The following is an 18,095-nucleotide window of genomic DNA, read 5'->3' on the forward strand; positions in this document are numbered from 1 at the left end:
AGGATGTAGACTCATACCATCCTCTGTTACTTCTTGTTCAAGTAACAAATACAACCCAGGATGCAGACTCATACCATCCTCTATTACTTCTTGTTCAAGTAACAAATACAACCCAGGATGTAGACTCATACCATCCTCTGTTACTTCTTGTTCAAGTAACAAATACCACCCAGGATGCAGACTCATACCATCCTCTATTACTTCTTGTTCAAGTAACAAATACAACCCAGGATGTAGACTCATACCATCCTCTGTTACTTCTTGTTCAAGTAACAAATACAACCCAGGATGCAGACTCATACCATCCTCTGTTACTTCTTGTTCAAGTAACAAATACAACCCAGGATGTAGACTCATACCATCCTCTGTTACTTCTTGTTCAAGTAACAAATACAACCCAGGATGCAGACTCATACCATCCTCTGCTACTTCTTGTTCAAGTAACAAATACAACCCAGGATGCAGACTCATACCATCCTCTATTACTTCTTGTTCAAGTAACAAATACAACCCAGGATGCAGACTCATACCATCCTCTATTACTTCTTGTTCAAGTAACAAATACAACCCAGGATGCAGACTCATACCATCCTCTATTACTTCTTGTTCAAGTAACAAATACAACCCAGGATGCAGACTCATACCATCCTCTATTACTTCTTGTTCAAGTAACAAATACAACCCAGGATGTAGACTCATACCATCCTCTGTTACTTCTTGTTCAAGTAACAAATACAACCCAGGATGCAGACTCATACCATCCTCTGTTACTTCTTGTTCAAGTAACAAATAAAACCCAGGATGCAGACTCATACCATCCTCTATTACTTCTTGTTCAAGTAACAAATACAACCCAGGATGCAGACTCATACCATCCTCTATTACTTCTTGTTCAAGTAACAAATACAACCCAGGATGCAGACTCATACCATCCTCTGTTACTTCTTGTTCAAGTAACAAATACAACCCAGGATGCAGACTCATACCATCCTCTATTACTTCTTGTTCAAGTAACAAATACAACCCAGGATGCAGACTCATACCATTCTCTGTTACTTCTTGTTCAAGTAACAAATACAACCCAGGATGCAGACTCATACCATCCTCTGCTACTTCTTGTTCAAGTAACAAATACAACCCAGGATGCAGGCTCATACCATCCTCTATTACTTCTTGTTCAAGTAACAAATAAAACCCAGGATGCAGACTCATACCATCCTCTGCTACTTCTTGTTCAAGTAACAAATACAACCCAGGATGCAGACTCATACCATCCTCTGTTACTTCTTGTTCAAGTAACAAATAAAACCCAGGATGCAGACTCATACCATCCTCTGTTACTTCTTGTTCAAGTAACAAATACAACCCAGGATGCAGACTCATACCATCAATCACATCTTTTACACACTGTTTTTACTCAAACTTGTGTTTCTCTGACACTCTATGAGGTCTGTGTGCTATAGGTTTATTGTCATTTAACCCTATTATGTATTTAACGTATTTTGTACGACCAGGTTCATTTCTCCTGTAAATATATCTCTATATTTTTCTGGAATGTTATGAGGCTTTCATAATTTTTTCTTTCATATTTCCTAAGAAATGTATCCAAAAATTATTTTACTATTTTGTGTCTGGTGTTTACTATTCATTATATTATGCTGTACCACAGCAGCTAATGTTTCTCTATTAGTAGCCTTGCCTACTTCTAGGTTGTCAGGAAGTATAATTTTTTTTCTTTTTGCATTTTATTTTATATAAATGTTCACTAGTTTATTCCAATAATATTGCTAAATGAATTAACACCAGTGCAAGAAACACAGTCTATGAACACAATGAGTGAATTGTACATTGGTTCCAAAAGAAATCCAAAAGGTGTTCTTTCCAATTACAACATATGTCCCACAGCTTATTCGGCACTTTTGCAAATTCCGTAGAGTTGACTATCACGTTATACAAAGTTTTCATGTTTTTGTGTGAACGAGCTGGCAAAGCACGTAATCAACACTTGATAAAGAAAAATAGCTTTAGAGAGTCAGCCTGATGCGAAGGTGATATATAAAAGACAAACTGCAATATGTGTTTTAAAAAGAAAAGACGAATATTTCAACAAAACATCTGGATGAATCATAATATATATTCACTTGTTATCAATGTTATTCTATTTTCTTCAGTTTATTTATATTTTTTTCTTCAGGAACATAATAATAAAAAATGTCATTATGATGAGGGAAATAATAAATATATCTAACTAAGAGTTTGTTTTCTCCCTAATTTGTAAACAATTTCTACAATTAAAAAAGAATAGTATTAGTGAAGTCTTCGTATATGAATTATAGAAAATTTATTTTTGAAACTAAAATAACTTGTATGTAACTAAAGTAATCAGATTTATGTAGTATTGCAAAATATCTTATGAACAGTATTCAAAACTGCATATGCAGTGATATTATTGGGCCGAACACTCATGTGACATCAACAGATTAATTTTAATACTTAAATAGCCAATCCTCAAAATACCATTATAAGATATGATGTATGATTGGCAACTGAAGAAGCTTTCTTTCATAAAACAATTTTTTACGATATACTGGGACATCAAACGACCTATTTTCATTTTAACAAATAAAACCAGTGACCATATAATTAATTAAGTTTTGCTTTGAATCTTTACTACCATCTACAGTCAAAATCATTATTAGATGTGATTTTATTATGATCTCAAATTAAAATCTTCTCAGTCAACAGTCACTTACAATAAACAATTTTTTTTCTTTCCATTCATTCTGTTTCAGTAAAACTAGATGGCGCTATATTCAATAACTTTTTTTTAAAGGAAACTTCCATTTATCAAATGAAAAAAATGGTTTCAGAAGATTTAAAAGAAATAAAACAAAAATTTATATATTTCTCCATTTATGACAGTTCCAGTCACAACATATAATATTTTTCTTGACCTATTTTAATCATTTCCTTTTCATAAGTAACTAAAACAGTGTGGAAGAAGAAGGACATTGACCTTACTTTACGTTAAGACTTCCATTTTTCCTGCATGGTTACAGTTTTGCTGTGATACAGGAAAACAGTATGACATTTTATTGTTCATTTTAATAACATTCATCAAAACTCTTAAAAGCACAAACGGTTTTATTATATTCACTAACTTCTGATCTAATGAACCAAGGTGATCAGAATTAGATAATAAATCTAGGGATTAATACAACTAATACAGAATAAGATTTCTAGTTCTTAACAGCCCAAATATAAACAATTTCCCATAAGATCTAGGTTACGCCGAAACAAGATATCAAGCTAATAATGTAGAATAATCATAAAAAAGAGAACAAAATGAAACCTAATAAACATTATAACATACATTTACACTTAACATGAGACGTTAGTGTTAGACCTATTACATTGTTAACCGTTTCTGTTTAGTTTCCCAGAGATTTTCAAGAGGTTGAAGAGTTTACCATAATGGTATTACAACCACACTATATATGTGTAATATCTATTGCCGAATGCGTGTTCCTTTACCGACCGTCTTGTATGAGGCAAACATAGTTTCCGGAATACTATTTGAATAAGCCATTTTATACAATATAACTTATAGACATTATAAATTAAACATATTATAGACATTATAATTAAAAACGTCAGTGAAACTAACCTTAAAAAAGAATGGAACATACCACACAAAGCAAATACCAATGATTCGGAAATCTGAGAGTAAACTACATCAAACATTTGCATTGATTTCAAAACTATTTAGACATTCTTAAATAGCTTTTAATTGAAAATATAATATGGATAAAGGAACTTATTTAACGAGAACATGATAGGTTACTCTTACATTCTATACTAACTGGGAAGAATCTGTAATGATATAAGTACCTGTCAATAGAAAATAGCGATCGGTAAATTTATTTATATTCAGTTGTTTGTGTGCTTTTATTATAGCAAAGCCACATCAAGCTATCTGTTTGAGTCTTCCATATATTCAGTTCTCTCTCTACTGTGAAACATAGAATATTAAGTAAATAAGAAATAATAATTGGAACCACCGTGGAACGTATAACTTAAGTAATATGAGAACTTTATACATAATATAGTCATAAATAAACTCAGAGTAAAAGTTTCACAAAACATAACATAAACATACCAATCCTAATCTCAAGAGAAGTATGAAAATCAGTGATGTCGAGAAACCCACTTGTTGAGAAATTTATATGCAAAAACGGCTCGATTGGGTTGAGAAAATATTTTACATAGAAGGTCGAAACGTTGTTCGCTCTTCTATGTAAAATATTTTCTCAACCCAAACGAGCCGTTTTTGCATATAAAGAAGTATGAAAAACAAATGAATAATAATAAAATGTAAAATATAAAACAAATTAAATATTTTACACTAAATAATTTAGATTGTAAGAAAGAAAAAAGAAATAATTATGTAATTTACTTTTCGACGAAGTAAAGATGTAAACACCATAATGTTTATTAGTCATGATTTCGGACATTGAAAGGATATTAATATAAAAAAGAAATTAAAAACATTTCCATAAAATGTATAGCGTTCATTTGTTATTCAAATTCATTTCGCAATATACCTGACGAAATAGCCAATTATGAAACATGACCTTCGCATAATTTAGCATATAACATACGAGAGTTTCGTACCTCACAGCTATGGCCTTCAGTATGATTGCTTCATATCCCCATATTATGTAAATACGAAAATGCATAAAATCAAACTGCTGGATGATAATTGGTAAGAGCTCAATTAATTTCGATGTTGAAGTTAATATAAATAAGTGAGTATCTCAAAATTTAAATACGGAAGCGTTTAAAATCAATTTAACCACTTACCATTAAACTCGACTTGTGACTCTGTAGATCGCGTGTTCAAATTCCTATCGCATCAAACGTGCTTGCATTCTCATTGGTAAGAGTGTAGCCCAAAAGTATCAAAATTCTTCACTTATGCAACATTTCTTTTATTAATGTGAATATTGTTTCACATGATATAAGAATGCATAGTATGCTCTTTTAATAACTATCATACAATGTCGTCAGTGGTTAATTTTTGGAAGAACCTGCGTTATTAACTTTATTGTTTTTAAAAGTTCTGAATATTTAAAAAAAAGCTTCTCTCTGAAGGTTAAGAAAAGTGTTTTGTTTTCTAAGTAATGTGTAATGTCTAATAGCTTAATATGTTTACACATTAAAAATTATTATTCTGAAATGAGAAAAATAAGGGCCTTAGGTCAAGTTGTTTTCTTAAAGTAAAGCAACACAGTGGGCTATGAGAAATTTGTAATCGCACAGAACCGACTCCAGATATTAGTGATTAAATTCACTTAAGTCATTGCTAACTCGTTGGGAAATGAGAGATAATTGTTGTATTTGTACAGAATGGAAATTTTCAGTTTTATTAAAGGGTAAGATTGGAACATTTTAACTTCTACTTTACATGTAACTGTGAAGAAAGAGTTGGGAGATTCATAAGTGGAATAACCTGTGTGATACGTTATATCTCACACAAGATATTTATATATAAGTCTGTTATATAAACATTTTATGTAAATTAAACATACATAAATTGAAAAATTACGTATATATATAAAGAAATATATTTGTATAGTTCATATGAAACCAAATACAACTGTAACAAAATAATTTGTAGTATTTTTAAAACACAAACATCCTGAGATTAACAAAGACAAAGTTTGCAGCTCCTTATTAACCTGAAGTTGACCTAAGAAGGTGGAAACATTGTTCCCAACTTTATCTGAATAAAGGTATTAATACCCATACCAAACGTTTCAGATTAATTTTTACTTTAATTAGGTTTCTCGTCATTTCGAATAAACTTCCCCTATCCTTTAAAAATCATTAAAGTTAATAAAATAACTTACTTATAATAACATTGACAATTCTGTGATTTTAATTCAATTGATTTGAAAGTTCATATACGTTTTCTTTTTTCACTGTTTTTTTAGGATCCGGATTATCGCTGATAGAAATGATATTCTGAAATCTTATCTTTATTGAAATAACACCAGAAGGTTATATAGTACAAGAAAAATATATTCTTGAACTTATGGTAAACTGAGTATTGAAATAAAAAATTGCATTGAAATTTAGTTTGATTATTTTTTTGTTATAGAAAACACAAAAGAATAAACTGAATCAAGTAAGAAATAAAGTGTAATTTATATTTAAAAGAAAACTTTCGTTAATCTGTCTCTCTGTGTATTTCTTCTGTTCCAGGAACATTTTTCGATACATATTGAAATGCTTGTTTAGGTTAGTTTATGTAGAACATGTTTCAAGTGTTGACAATTCGAAGAAGAAATATTCTAAAAGAAATATTACCACGTGGTGAAATGTTTGATCCTGAAATTTATCTTTTATCTGTACTCACATTTTTGTTATCGATATTTGATCTATAAGCCAGCTGATAGCATCAACTATTTACAGACTAAACTAAACGCTAAACGAGCAGCGGAAACTTTCTCAACATGTTTTATAAAATCATTGTTGTTATATAATCATCATTGTTTAATACACGTGTGTACTGATACTTCACTGTAACCTGTATCACACTTATTATTATTAATCAAAATATTACCAGGGTTCTGAAACATTTGTTTAAAAAATTAATGTTTCTCTATTAGTAGCCTTGTCTACTACTAGGTTGTCAGGAAGTATTATTTTTGTTTCACGTTTTCTTTCATATAAACATTTACTAGTTTGTTGCAATAATATTGCTAAATGAACTAATAGCACAGCTAGGAACAAACTCTATGAACGATATGAGTGCAATTATACATTAATTGTTCCAAAAGAAGTATGAAAGATGTTCTACATAATTATAACATATGAATCTGGTACTACTGGTTATTCGGTACCTTCGAAATTCTCGTAGAGTTGACAATCAAGTTATACAAAGTTTTCATGTTTTTGTTTGAGCAGGCTGGCAAAGCACATAATAAACACTGGATAAAGAAACAATGGCTTCATAGAGTCAACAGATATCAAGATGATACATTTAAAAAACGTAAGACGATATGTAGTTTTGAAAATAAGAGACGAGTATTTCCAAAAAAATTCTAGATGAATAAAGATATATATTCATTTGTTATCAATGTTATTCTCTTTCATCAGTTTATATTTTTCTTCAAAAACATAATAATGAAAAATTATTCATTGTGATAAAAGAAATAATAAATTGAACTGAGTAAGTGTTTGTTTTGTTACCGATTTGAAACAATTTTTACGTGATAGAAAAAAAAAAGAATATTAATTTAGAAGTCTCCGTATCTTATGGAAAATATATTTGTAAAAGCAAAATAACTTGTATGTAATTTAAGTTGTTAGGTCAAGGTAATATTGCAAAAGATCTTTGGAACAGAATTCAAAACTCCTTATGCAATAATATTATTGGGTCACACTATCATGTGACACTAACAGATCAATTTTGATAAATAATTAACCAATTCTCCAAGTACTTTTATGGAATATGAAGTAAGATTGGCTACAGTAAAAGCTCTCTTTCATAATACAGTTTTTTTATTAGATGCTATGTTATCTAACAACCTAGTTTTATTTTAACAAATGAAAGCAGCGGTTGTCAGTCTAATAAAGATCACAATGGATGCTTTACCACATATAAAGTCAGAAACCATTATTAGATGTGATTTTATCATAATTTTAAATTAAAATCTCATTAATTGATAGGCATATACTGTTTGAGTAAAACTAGATGACGCTATTTTCCAGAAAATTTTTGATAGGAAACTTGTATTTATCAAATTAAATCATGATTTCAGATCATTTAAGAAAGTCTACACTTAAGTGTACATGTTTCTCCATTTTTATCAATTCCAGTTACAACATGAAATATTTTATTGATCTATTTTCGTCGTTTCCTTTTTAATAGTTATTTAAAACAGTATGAAGGAACGAACTCACTGGCTTTATGTTAATATTTCCAGGTTTTCTGCGTTTTTACAGTTTTATTGTAATATAGGAAAACAATATGACATTTTATTATCGAGTTGAATAAGATTCATCAAAACTGTTAAAAGTAAAGCAGTTTGTTATATTCAGTAGCTTCTGATCTTATCAACCAATGGGGATCAGAATTTGATAATTAATTGAGTGATTAATATAGGTGATTGAGAATAAGATTTACACTTATTATCAGTCATAATGTTGACAATTTCCAATAAAATTTGGGTTGTTTTTAAACAAGATATCAAACTAATAATGTTGAATAATCATGATGAAAAGTGAATAAAACGAAAAACTTATAAACATAATTACATAGATTTACACTTCACATGAGACAGTAGTGTTAGATCTATTACATTGTAAACCGTACATATTCTAAATAGTTTTGAACAGGTAGAAGTGTTCATCGTAATAGTATTACAACCACACTCTATGCATGTTTCTATATAGACAGTCTTATATACGTCAAACATAGTTTTCGGAATGCTATTTAAGTTAGCCATTTAATACAACATACATTATACATATTATAAATTAAATATATTACAGACATTATAATCAATAAAGTTACTGAGACTAATCTTAAAAAAAAATTGAAACATATATTAGAAGTACGCACCTATGCTAAGAAACATGATGGTAAAGTATATGAAACACTTGAATTTATTTGAGATCTATTTATACATTCTTCAAGATCTGTTAATTGAAAAAATAAAGTTGGTAAAGGAACTTATTTAATGAAAACATGAGTTGTTAAGCATACATGTAGTGCCAACTGAAAAAAACATTGTTACGATACAAGTACGTGTCTGTAGAAAATAGCGTTCGGTAAGTTTATTTATATTCAGTTGTATGTGAGTTTTCACGATGGCAAAGCCACATTGAGCTGTCTGTTGAGTCCACCTTTGGTTCAGTTGTCTCTACTGTGAAACATAGAACATTAAGTAAATAAGAAATAATTATTGGACGCACCGTAGAGCTTGTTTTCTCTGCAAGACTAACTAACGTGTGTCTTAATTTACGTTTCTTTTTATAGTCGTACAATATCTCTGAACTTTCTGTACTGGGATAAAATGTATATGAATATTCTTTACTGGTACAAAATCAATCCGTTTCTGTACTGCGGTGTACGGTATCTATGCGGACTATAACGGCTTATAATATGACTGGACTTTAATTTCCATACTGGGATAAAATGTATCGGAAATTACATTTAATGATACAGTCTCTCTGAACCTTTTTTAGTGCAAAAAGATTATTTTATCGTTCTAAACTGTAACACAAAACGCTGTAATTCTAAGATTACAGTTTTTCTTCTTAAAGGGCAAGCAAAGAGCATCAACATTTAACTCAAATATTTATGACATAAAACCGTACTTGTGACAAACGTGAGATAATTTTCTAAAACACTTGTGATGTAACAAAACATTTGCAATTAACATATGGTAATTTACTAAAACACTTTTGAAATAAACATTATTTGCTTTTATATCTGATGAAACAAATTAATGTTTGTCATTGTTATTAAATACTTGTCTTGATTTTGGAAAATTCTTCGTAATTATGATTTTCTGTCTTATTCTGCTACACTTCCTGGCCCGCTATGGCCAAACGCGTTAAGGTGTGTGACTCGTAATCTGATGGTCGCGGGTTCGCATCCGCGTCGCGTCAAACATGCTCGCCCTCCCAGCCGTGTGGGCGTTATAATGTGACGGTCAATCCCACTATTCGTTGGTAAAAGAGTAGCCCAAGAGTTGGCGATGAGTGGTGATGACTACCTGCCTTCCGTCTTTTAGCTGCCACTGCTAAATTAGGGACGGCTAGCACAGATAGCCCTCGAGTAGCTTTGTGCGAAATTCCAAAACAAACAAGCTACACTTCCTTCTTGGCTGTTCGTTTGAATTCCAGGCATTCTGCCAATACCGCATGTAAGCACTGGTTGTTTACTTCGGCTTTAATTTCATAACATTTTCCTCGGTTCAAGTTCAAAGCATATTTCTTTGTTTTCGAATTTCGCTGAAAGCTAGATAAGATCTATCTGCGCTAGCTGTCCCTAAATTTGCAGCGTAAGACTGGAGGGAAGGCAACTAGTCATCATTACCCACTGCCTACTCTGTGGCGACTATTTTACGAACGAATAATGGGGTTGATCCATTATAACGCCACCAATGCCGAAAGTGCGAGCATGTTTGGTGCGACCATAATTCAACCTGCGACCTTGAGATTACGAGTCGAACGCTTCAACCCACCTGTTCATGCAGAGCCTTCTTTGTACGTATATTATCACAAGCCAGCGTGTACAGATTTCTGCCTCACGTGTTTTAACAGATGAATGTGAATAGATTAACAACAACAGGTTACACAATTTGTCGCCATTACTGAAAACAAAAAGTCAATACGTTTCCAATCAAAAATGTCACAACTGAACCAGAAAACCTGCTCTAAATGTAGATAAAATCTCGAATAGACCCCACTGCACGTGTATTCTATACAAATTGTTCAAGACAGCTAGAGTTGGATGTGTTATTATCGACGTGATTTGATATTCCAGTTGTTTAGAGAAGTTTTACGAATTTACAATAGAAATATACATATAACGTAGTTCATTTGTTCTAATACTGTTCTTTAATGTGTACTTTAAACAAAACCACATGAAAAACAAAGTGGCAAGTTTATTTTATAATATGCATATCATATGTGTTTTTTTTCAGCTGCAGCACAGAGGCTTATAAAACGGCTCAAAGTTATTATTATTTTATTAATATTTTAAGTACAAACTACTAACTCTTCATCACCTCTTGATCGATTTGAGAGCTAATTACGATTGGTATACTTGATCTTACCAAAAGTATCATAGATTAATTCATTGTAATCCTGCCTAGAATAATTTTAATTGAAGGTAGGTTGATAGGAATCCTGAATAATAATAAAATTCTATCAAAGATATACTCACTTCCTACCGCTGTTATAAGTAGTGTAAGAAAATATAGGTAGTAAAAAGGACACAAAAATTGTCTCGTAAATTAATTTACTCAAATTCTGTTTAACAGATTTTGAAGTGCCCTTGGTTATTTTGTTTTTATCTTGTTTTATCAAATAATGCTTTTGATAGTAAAAGATGTGTTTTTGGTTATGTCTTACTGGAACTATCAGAGTTAACATCTCAACTGCTTGTTTTGTTTTTGTTTTTGTTTTTGAATTTCTCGCATAGCTAATCGAAGGCTATCTGCGCCTACTTGTCCCTAATATAGCAGTGTAAGACAAGAGGGAAGGCAGCTAAGTATCACCACGCTCCGCTAACTCTTGGGTTATTCTTTTACCAACGAATAGTGGGATTGACCTTTACATTATAACGCTCCCACGTATAAAAGAGCGAGTATGTTTGGTGCGACCACGATTCGAACCCGCAGCACTAACTTTACGAGTCGAACGCCGGGGACTTTTGGCGAGTGTGAGCTGAGAGATAGGCGAGTTTTCTGCCAACTTTTGAGTTTATATGAATAGTGTAGGAAAAATTTAAAAACCTTTCCTGCGACAACCACCTTCACTTATCTGGGCAAAGGTAAATTACTATACTCACTTGGACAAAAATAATTACCCATACTGTAAGAAACAGCACCAGTTGAATGAAAAGCAAGAAAGAGAGGGATCCAACTGGGTCGAAGAAAGTGCGGGTCGCCAAGGAAAAAGCGATGCCGACCACTGGAGCGTGAAATGCAACGATGACTCTGGAAAACCAAGAAACATCCACAACGAGTGATCTGAAAAACAAACAAAGAAGTCTACTTCGCTTGGTGGCCAAAAACTAGAATTAATTTAGAATTTACAAAAAAAACTCTGGCACTTTGTAATGTTGCAAAAGCAAAATTAACATCTCTGGAATGTGATAAAGAAAACAATAAAAAGAATATAAGAGAAAAACGAAAACCAGAAAGAAAAATAGTTAAGTAATTCAAGTGAAAATTCTGAAAACGAAGATGAAGGAGAAGAAACTTCTCATACTGAGGTAGAGATAGTTCCTTCCTGAAGGAGAAGAAACTTCTCATACTGAGGTAGAGATAGTTCCTTCCTGAAGGAGAAGAAACTTCTCATACTGAGGTAGAGATAGTTCCTTCCTGAAGGAGAAGAAACTTCTCATACTGAGGTAGAGATAGTTCCTTCCTGAAGGAGAAGAAACTTCTCATACTGTGGTAGAGATAGCTCCTTCCTGAAGGAGAAGAAACTTCTCATACTGAGGTAGAGATAGTTCTTTCCTCCACTAAAAATAATACGAATGATGTTACAAACTTAAACAAAGCTTTGGATGTTGATAACGCAAAAACTAATGAAGAAGAAAAAATCTAGAACAAAGCGATGAACAAACATGAAAACCAAGAGTTTACTCTAGTAGTGTCTAAAATAAAAAGTAGAAATTCATTACAAAGTGAAACTACACAACCAAAAAACACACCACTTAAAACAAAACACCCAACCTTTTAACTATTATTGAAGGCGTGCCTGGCACATATAATCAACTGCAACAAGCAGCGGAAATTAGCAGATGTAAACCACGTGTTGAAACAGCTAACGTAAAGTTTTTATCTTGGGGCGATGTCCTTGTCCGAGGTCAAGGAGCTACTGACGTAAATCATCTAATTAAATCAACTCAAGGACGCCTTCGCACTTGGGAACATGAATATATATCTACCAGGAACTAATCTACAGTCTAAGGCAATAGTAATCTGTAGGGTGCACCAGTCCATAACAAAACAGGATATTGAGCAATATTACATAAACTAAATATACCATACACTAAAGCAGAAAGAATTATCTCCAAGGTCACTAAAAAACCAACAAATTTAGAAAGAGTTTACATGGAACAACATTAAAACATCTTGTAACTGATAAACAATGGTATCATTTTGTGGTAACAAATATTCCAAGTTGAACAGCTAAAAACACCAGCATAAGAAATTACACAGTGTTATAATTGCCAACGATATGAACACGTTTCGGAGGCATGTCTAGCAACACCGAGGTGTTGCGGATGTAACCGTGAACACCATATATCTCCATGTAAAAAAGATCAAGCGAACCAAACTGCTGTAACTCTGGGGAAACACAAACAGTAAATTATAAAGGATGTGACAAATAAAAAGATAAAACAACGCATTTATGATATAAAAACAATAAAACCAACACAAGATAACACACCTAAAACCACAAACACACACAACTACAGGTCCATTTACATATGCAAAAATGTTGAAAGAAAACATTACACAAACAAAACCACCAATAAAGAAACAACAAACTTCAACCAAAACAGTGAGCAATTTACAAGAACTTAACAAAATCAGAGGTACAACAAGCAACCAAGAAAATCATAATCAGTGATGACGAGAAATTTGTTTAATTGAAAAAAGTAAAACTAGACATGAAGAGCAACATTTCGACCTTCTTCGGTCATCGTCAGGTAACAGTTACCTCTTTCTTTGTGAACCTGACGATGACCGAAGAAGGTCGAAACGTTGTTCGCTCTTCTATGTAAAGTGTTTTCTCAGCCCAAACGAGCCGTTTTTGCATATAAATTTCTCAACCAAGAAAATAACAATCTTACAGTGAAGAAAACACCAACGATGAAACAAATCTAATGGTAAACATAATTAAAAACATTGTTACAGAGTTCATTACAAAATTTACAAAACCGACCCAATCAAAATATAGCAACAACCTATTCATAGACATCGTTAAAAAATACATAACATCACATATACCGAGTGGAAGACTTAATAACAGATATTAACCCTGATATTCTTATAATAAGTGTAACACAAATTTATCCTCAGAATAGATTCAAAATATGTAACTATACATCAATAAGAAGAGATAGAAGAAACAATCAAGACACCAACAGAAGAATTATGTAATAATATAAAAAACATCTTAACGATATTACACTTATCCTTGCTACCATAATATAATAAAATTATATATAATTAATTTTTAACCAGTAATTACGAAACTATGTTGATCTAAATATAAGTTACATATGCGAAGTTAATCCAATAAAAGCGCTTAAACTTGACGAAAATGTTTCACATGCCTGACGTAAAACGTCACGTAAGATATCGGTCTTACATATTTAATATACAGCTTCACCTAAGAATAAAAGTGGACCGTTATTAGCTTTCCGTTCTTAGGATTAATGACAGCTGATTTAGAACAAGAAACCCATATGATACAAAAATATCTGTTAGGCCAAGCGAACAAGATTAGCTGTTTCTAGATCAAGTTTTCAAAATAATCACAGGAGTGGACGGGTTTGTTAATGGTTATTCATAATGAACTGAAACAGTGTTGTATAACAGTGTTTTGGACTTTAATTTACGGTAACATTTCCATATTTCCTGCATGGTTACAGTTTTAATGCTATTTAGGAAAACAGTGTGACATGTTGTTGTTCAATTTAATGAGATTCATCAAAACTGTTAAAAGTCAAACAGTATTATTAAAGTCGCTAGCTTCTGATCTAATGAACCAATAAGGATCATAATTTGATAAGACATCTAGCGATATATTCGAGACAACATAACTTGTAGACATTATAAATTAATTATATTACAGATATTATAATCAATAAATATATTGTAACTATCCTGAAAAGAAGAATAGAACATTCCATACGATGCACGTACCAATTACTCGGAGACAAACTGATAAAGTAAAGTCAATATTCACATCGATTTCAGATCTGTTTACAGCTTTCGATTGAAACAATAATAAAGACAAAGAAACTTATTTAATGAGAACATGAATTGTTAATCATACATACTAGACCAATGAAAAAAACATGTTATTTAATAAGTACCTGACAATAAAAATTCGCGTTTAGAAAGTATATTTATATTCAGTTGTGTTTGTGTGTTTTTGTTATTGAAAAGCTACATCGGTCTCTCTGGTGATGTCTCCGTATATTCAGTTGTCTCTACTGTAAAACATAGAACAATAAATCATTAAGAAGTAATTATTGAACATACCGTGTAACGTATAATTTTAGTAAAATTGTAAATTTTTATCTAAATAGCCTTAAGTTAACTCATTTAAAAAGTTTGGCACCACTTAACGTCACGATACCAAACCTAAACTCGTTTGAAGTGTAACAAACAAATAAATAATAATAATGTGTAAAATAAAAACAAACAAGTTAACGTTTTTGCATAAAATAATTGAGATTATAACACAGGGAAACAAATGACTGTGTATTTTATTTTTGGACGAAATTACATAAACCCCATAAGGCTTATTCAACACCATATCCAACTTTGAAACTACATCAGTGTCAGAAAAAAAACTAAAAACATTTCTATAAAGATTGTAGCTTTGATTTGTGATTTAAATTTGTTTATCAATATATCTCGAAAAGAATCTAGTTACAAAGTACGACTTTCGTATGATGTAAAATCAGTGAATAGTAATCTGGATCATAAAAGTTTCGTAACTCAGAGCTGTGGCCTTCACTATGATGGCGTCATTACGTTGAGTAGATTCACTAAATTAATCAGTCATTTCTATTGCAGTTATTAATAAAAATTAGGCTAAACAATTTAGACAAAACATGAATAATGCCATTTATTTTATACATAGTCTGTTCTATGTTTGAACATTTCGCAATAAAATATTAAAACTTTATGGAGAAAAAGTTATAGAATAAGCTAATTTACATCGTACTAGTTTGTGCAGCTGTATAGAAGCAAATAGATTGGTTGTTTAATGGTCCTAGCATAATAAAAAATGAAATTTATTTTTTATTTTTTTTACAGAATTTTTTTCTACTTTTGGTGATTACGGTCTACACTGGTGGAAGTTACGCTGAAAACGGAAGTAACAAAATAACCCGAAACATCCACAATAGTAATAGTGGTTACGGATATATAGTGGGAAATAGCTCTTAACAGACGTTGTAAGAAAAATGGTTTTAATAAGAAACCAGATTTCGGAATATGTAACGGAAATGAAAGATACAAGAAGAATATGTTTAAAAGAGACCCAGACGTAGGCTTGGTTTTTGACAGTGACCCTAACTTAATAGATGGGTTAACAAGAGAAACACGAAAAGCAAGACAAAGACATCTCGGTGGAGAAAGAAGAAGTGATATAAGATTGGATAGTGAGCTAAGAATGAATGACAATCTACATTTGGGCGCATAAAATCGTATTGGTGGAGAGTAATTCGTAACAACTGACTTAATTTCGATGTTCAAGTTAATATAAATAAGTAAGAATATCAACATTTAAAAACAGAAGAGTTTCAAAGTTTCTGTTTTTAAATAAAAAAGTTAATCAATTTAACCACCAGGCCATACCTCTCGGGTCGTGAATCTGAGGATCGCTGATTGAAATTATGCTTTCCAATTATGCATTGGTCAAAGTTTACTCCAACATTTTCAAAATTCGTGACTTATGTAATGCATTTTTTATTAATATGAACATTATCTCACAGGATAAAAGAATGTCATTGGTATGTTAAGTTTTTGGAAGAACCTGGTTTGATAACTTTATTGTTTTTAAAATATTTGAATATTTAAAAAAAATTTGCCACCTTCTAATGGTAAATATAAGTCGTTGGTTTTCCAGGTAATGTGTAATGCCTAAGAGTTTAAAATTTATACACATTAAGAAACGTATCAGGTATGAAATGAAAAACATAAGGGCCTTATGTCACTTTGTTTATTTAATGCAAAGCAACAAAGTGGGCAATGTGATCTTTGTTTGTCGTATAGAACGTATACCAGATATTAGCGATTTAAGTTACTAAAGTCATTGATAAGTCATTGGGGGAAGAAAGAGAACAGTTGTGTTTGTGCAGCATAAGTAATGTTCGATTTTATTAAAGGGTAGGAATGGAACATTTTAACTTCTACTTCACAATTAGCTGAAAGGAAATAAGAGGAGATTCATAAATAGAATAGCGTCTGTGATATATTATTTGTTGCAAAAAATCCCACTGGTGTATATATATATTTATATGTCGGTTATAATAACGTTTAATGGAAATTGAACTTATATGAGCAAAAATTATCTATATATATGTATAAATAAACGTATAGTGCATATTGAAACCAATTACAACTGTAATAAAATAATTTATAGTTGTCTTCAAAGATCAACTTCCTCAGGATAACAAAGAGAAAGTTTGCAGCTCTTTGTTAACCTGAATATGACCTACACAGGTGGAAACGTTGTTGTCTTCTTTATTTTAATGAAAGTTTTAATACCCGTACCAAACGTCTTGAGATAATTTTTGCTTCAAGTGGGTTTCTCGTTATCCTTTGAAAATTATTAAAGTTAATTAAATACGTTACTTAAAACAACATCGACAATTTTATGCTTTTAATTCAACTTATATTAAACTTTATAGATTTTTTTTTTTCCTTTTTACAGCTTCTTAGAATCTGGATTATTGCCGGTAGAAGTGATGTTGTGAAATCTTTCCTTTGTTCAATCAACAACCCGTAGGTAATATAGTGAAAGAAAAATATATTGAAATTACTGTAAACTGAATTTTGATACAAATAAATTTTGCATTGGAATTTAGTTTAATTTTTGTGTAACAGAAAACAAAGAACATTTTGTTTGTTTGTTTTTGAATTTCGCACAAAGCTACTCGAGGGTTATCTGTGCTAGCAGTCCCTAATTTTGCAGTGTAAGACCAGAGGGAAAGCAGCTAGTATACCTCTTGGTATACTCCTTTACTAACGAATAGTGAGATTGACCGTCACATTATAACACCTTTAAGACTGCAAGAACGTAATTAAATAGAGGTAGCAAACTAAACATAAATATGTGAGTCATCATATATTCATTCACAAAAAATGTTTTGTTCCCGTTTACATGAACCGTAACTGAATATTGGTGCTGGACTGTACAAGACAGTTCAGTTGTTTATTTATATTTATGTACAAAACTGCAGAAGGGCCTTCTTGGGATATGTCTTCCACGGGTATCGAAACGTTCAGCATCCTGGAACATTATATAAAATATAAGTGGTGATTAGGAGGTGGGATAACTGGTTCCTCGGCGAAAAGTCCTAATATACTATA

General features: G+C 31.6%; 2 protein-coding genes and 1 long non-coding RNA gene across 4 annotated transcripts in view; 2 read left to right on the forward strand and 1 right to left on the reverse strand.

Moving 5' to 3' along the window:
* The window catches only part of LOC143254154 (uncharacterized), a 58,750-nt gene extending 46,976 nt beyond the window's left edge, over positions 1-11,774 (reverse strand). Inside the window, exon 1 of the mRNA XM_076508959.1 lies at positions 11,594-11,774. Coding sequence (XP_076365074.1) covers positions 11,594-11,615 — 22 coding nt within the window. The 5' untranslated portion in view covers positions 11,616-11,774. The remainder of the gene's footprint in view (positions 1-11,593) is intronic.
* The window catches only part of LOC143254148 (uncharacterized), a 420,077-nt gene that overhangs the window by 180,675 nt on the left and 221,307 nt on the right, over positions 1-18,095 (forward strand). The window lies entirely within an intron of this gene.
* LOC143254169 (uncharacterized) lies at positions 4,778-7,365 on the forward strand. 2 transcript variants are annotated; one of them, XR_013030055.1, is made up of 3 exons: positions 4,778-5,435; positions 5,997-6,100; positions 6,268-7,365. It is a non-coding gene; the product is annotated as an uncharacterized LOC143254169 (long non-coding RNA). The 2 variants fall into 2 exon arrangements; XR_013030054.1 differs by lacking the exon at positions 6,268-7,365 and having other exon boundaries at positions 5,997-6,140.

This window comes from Tachypleus tridentatus, chromosome 6, assembly GCF_004210375.1.
Source record: "Tachypleus tridentatus isolate NWPU-2018 chromosome 6, ASM421037v1, whole genome shotgun sequence".
Taxonomy (NCBI): domain Eukaryota; kingdom Metazoa; phylum Arthropoda; class Merostomata; order Xiphosura; family Limulidae; genus Tachypleus; species Tachypleus tridentatus.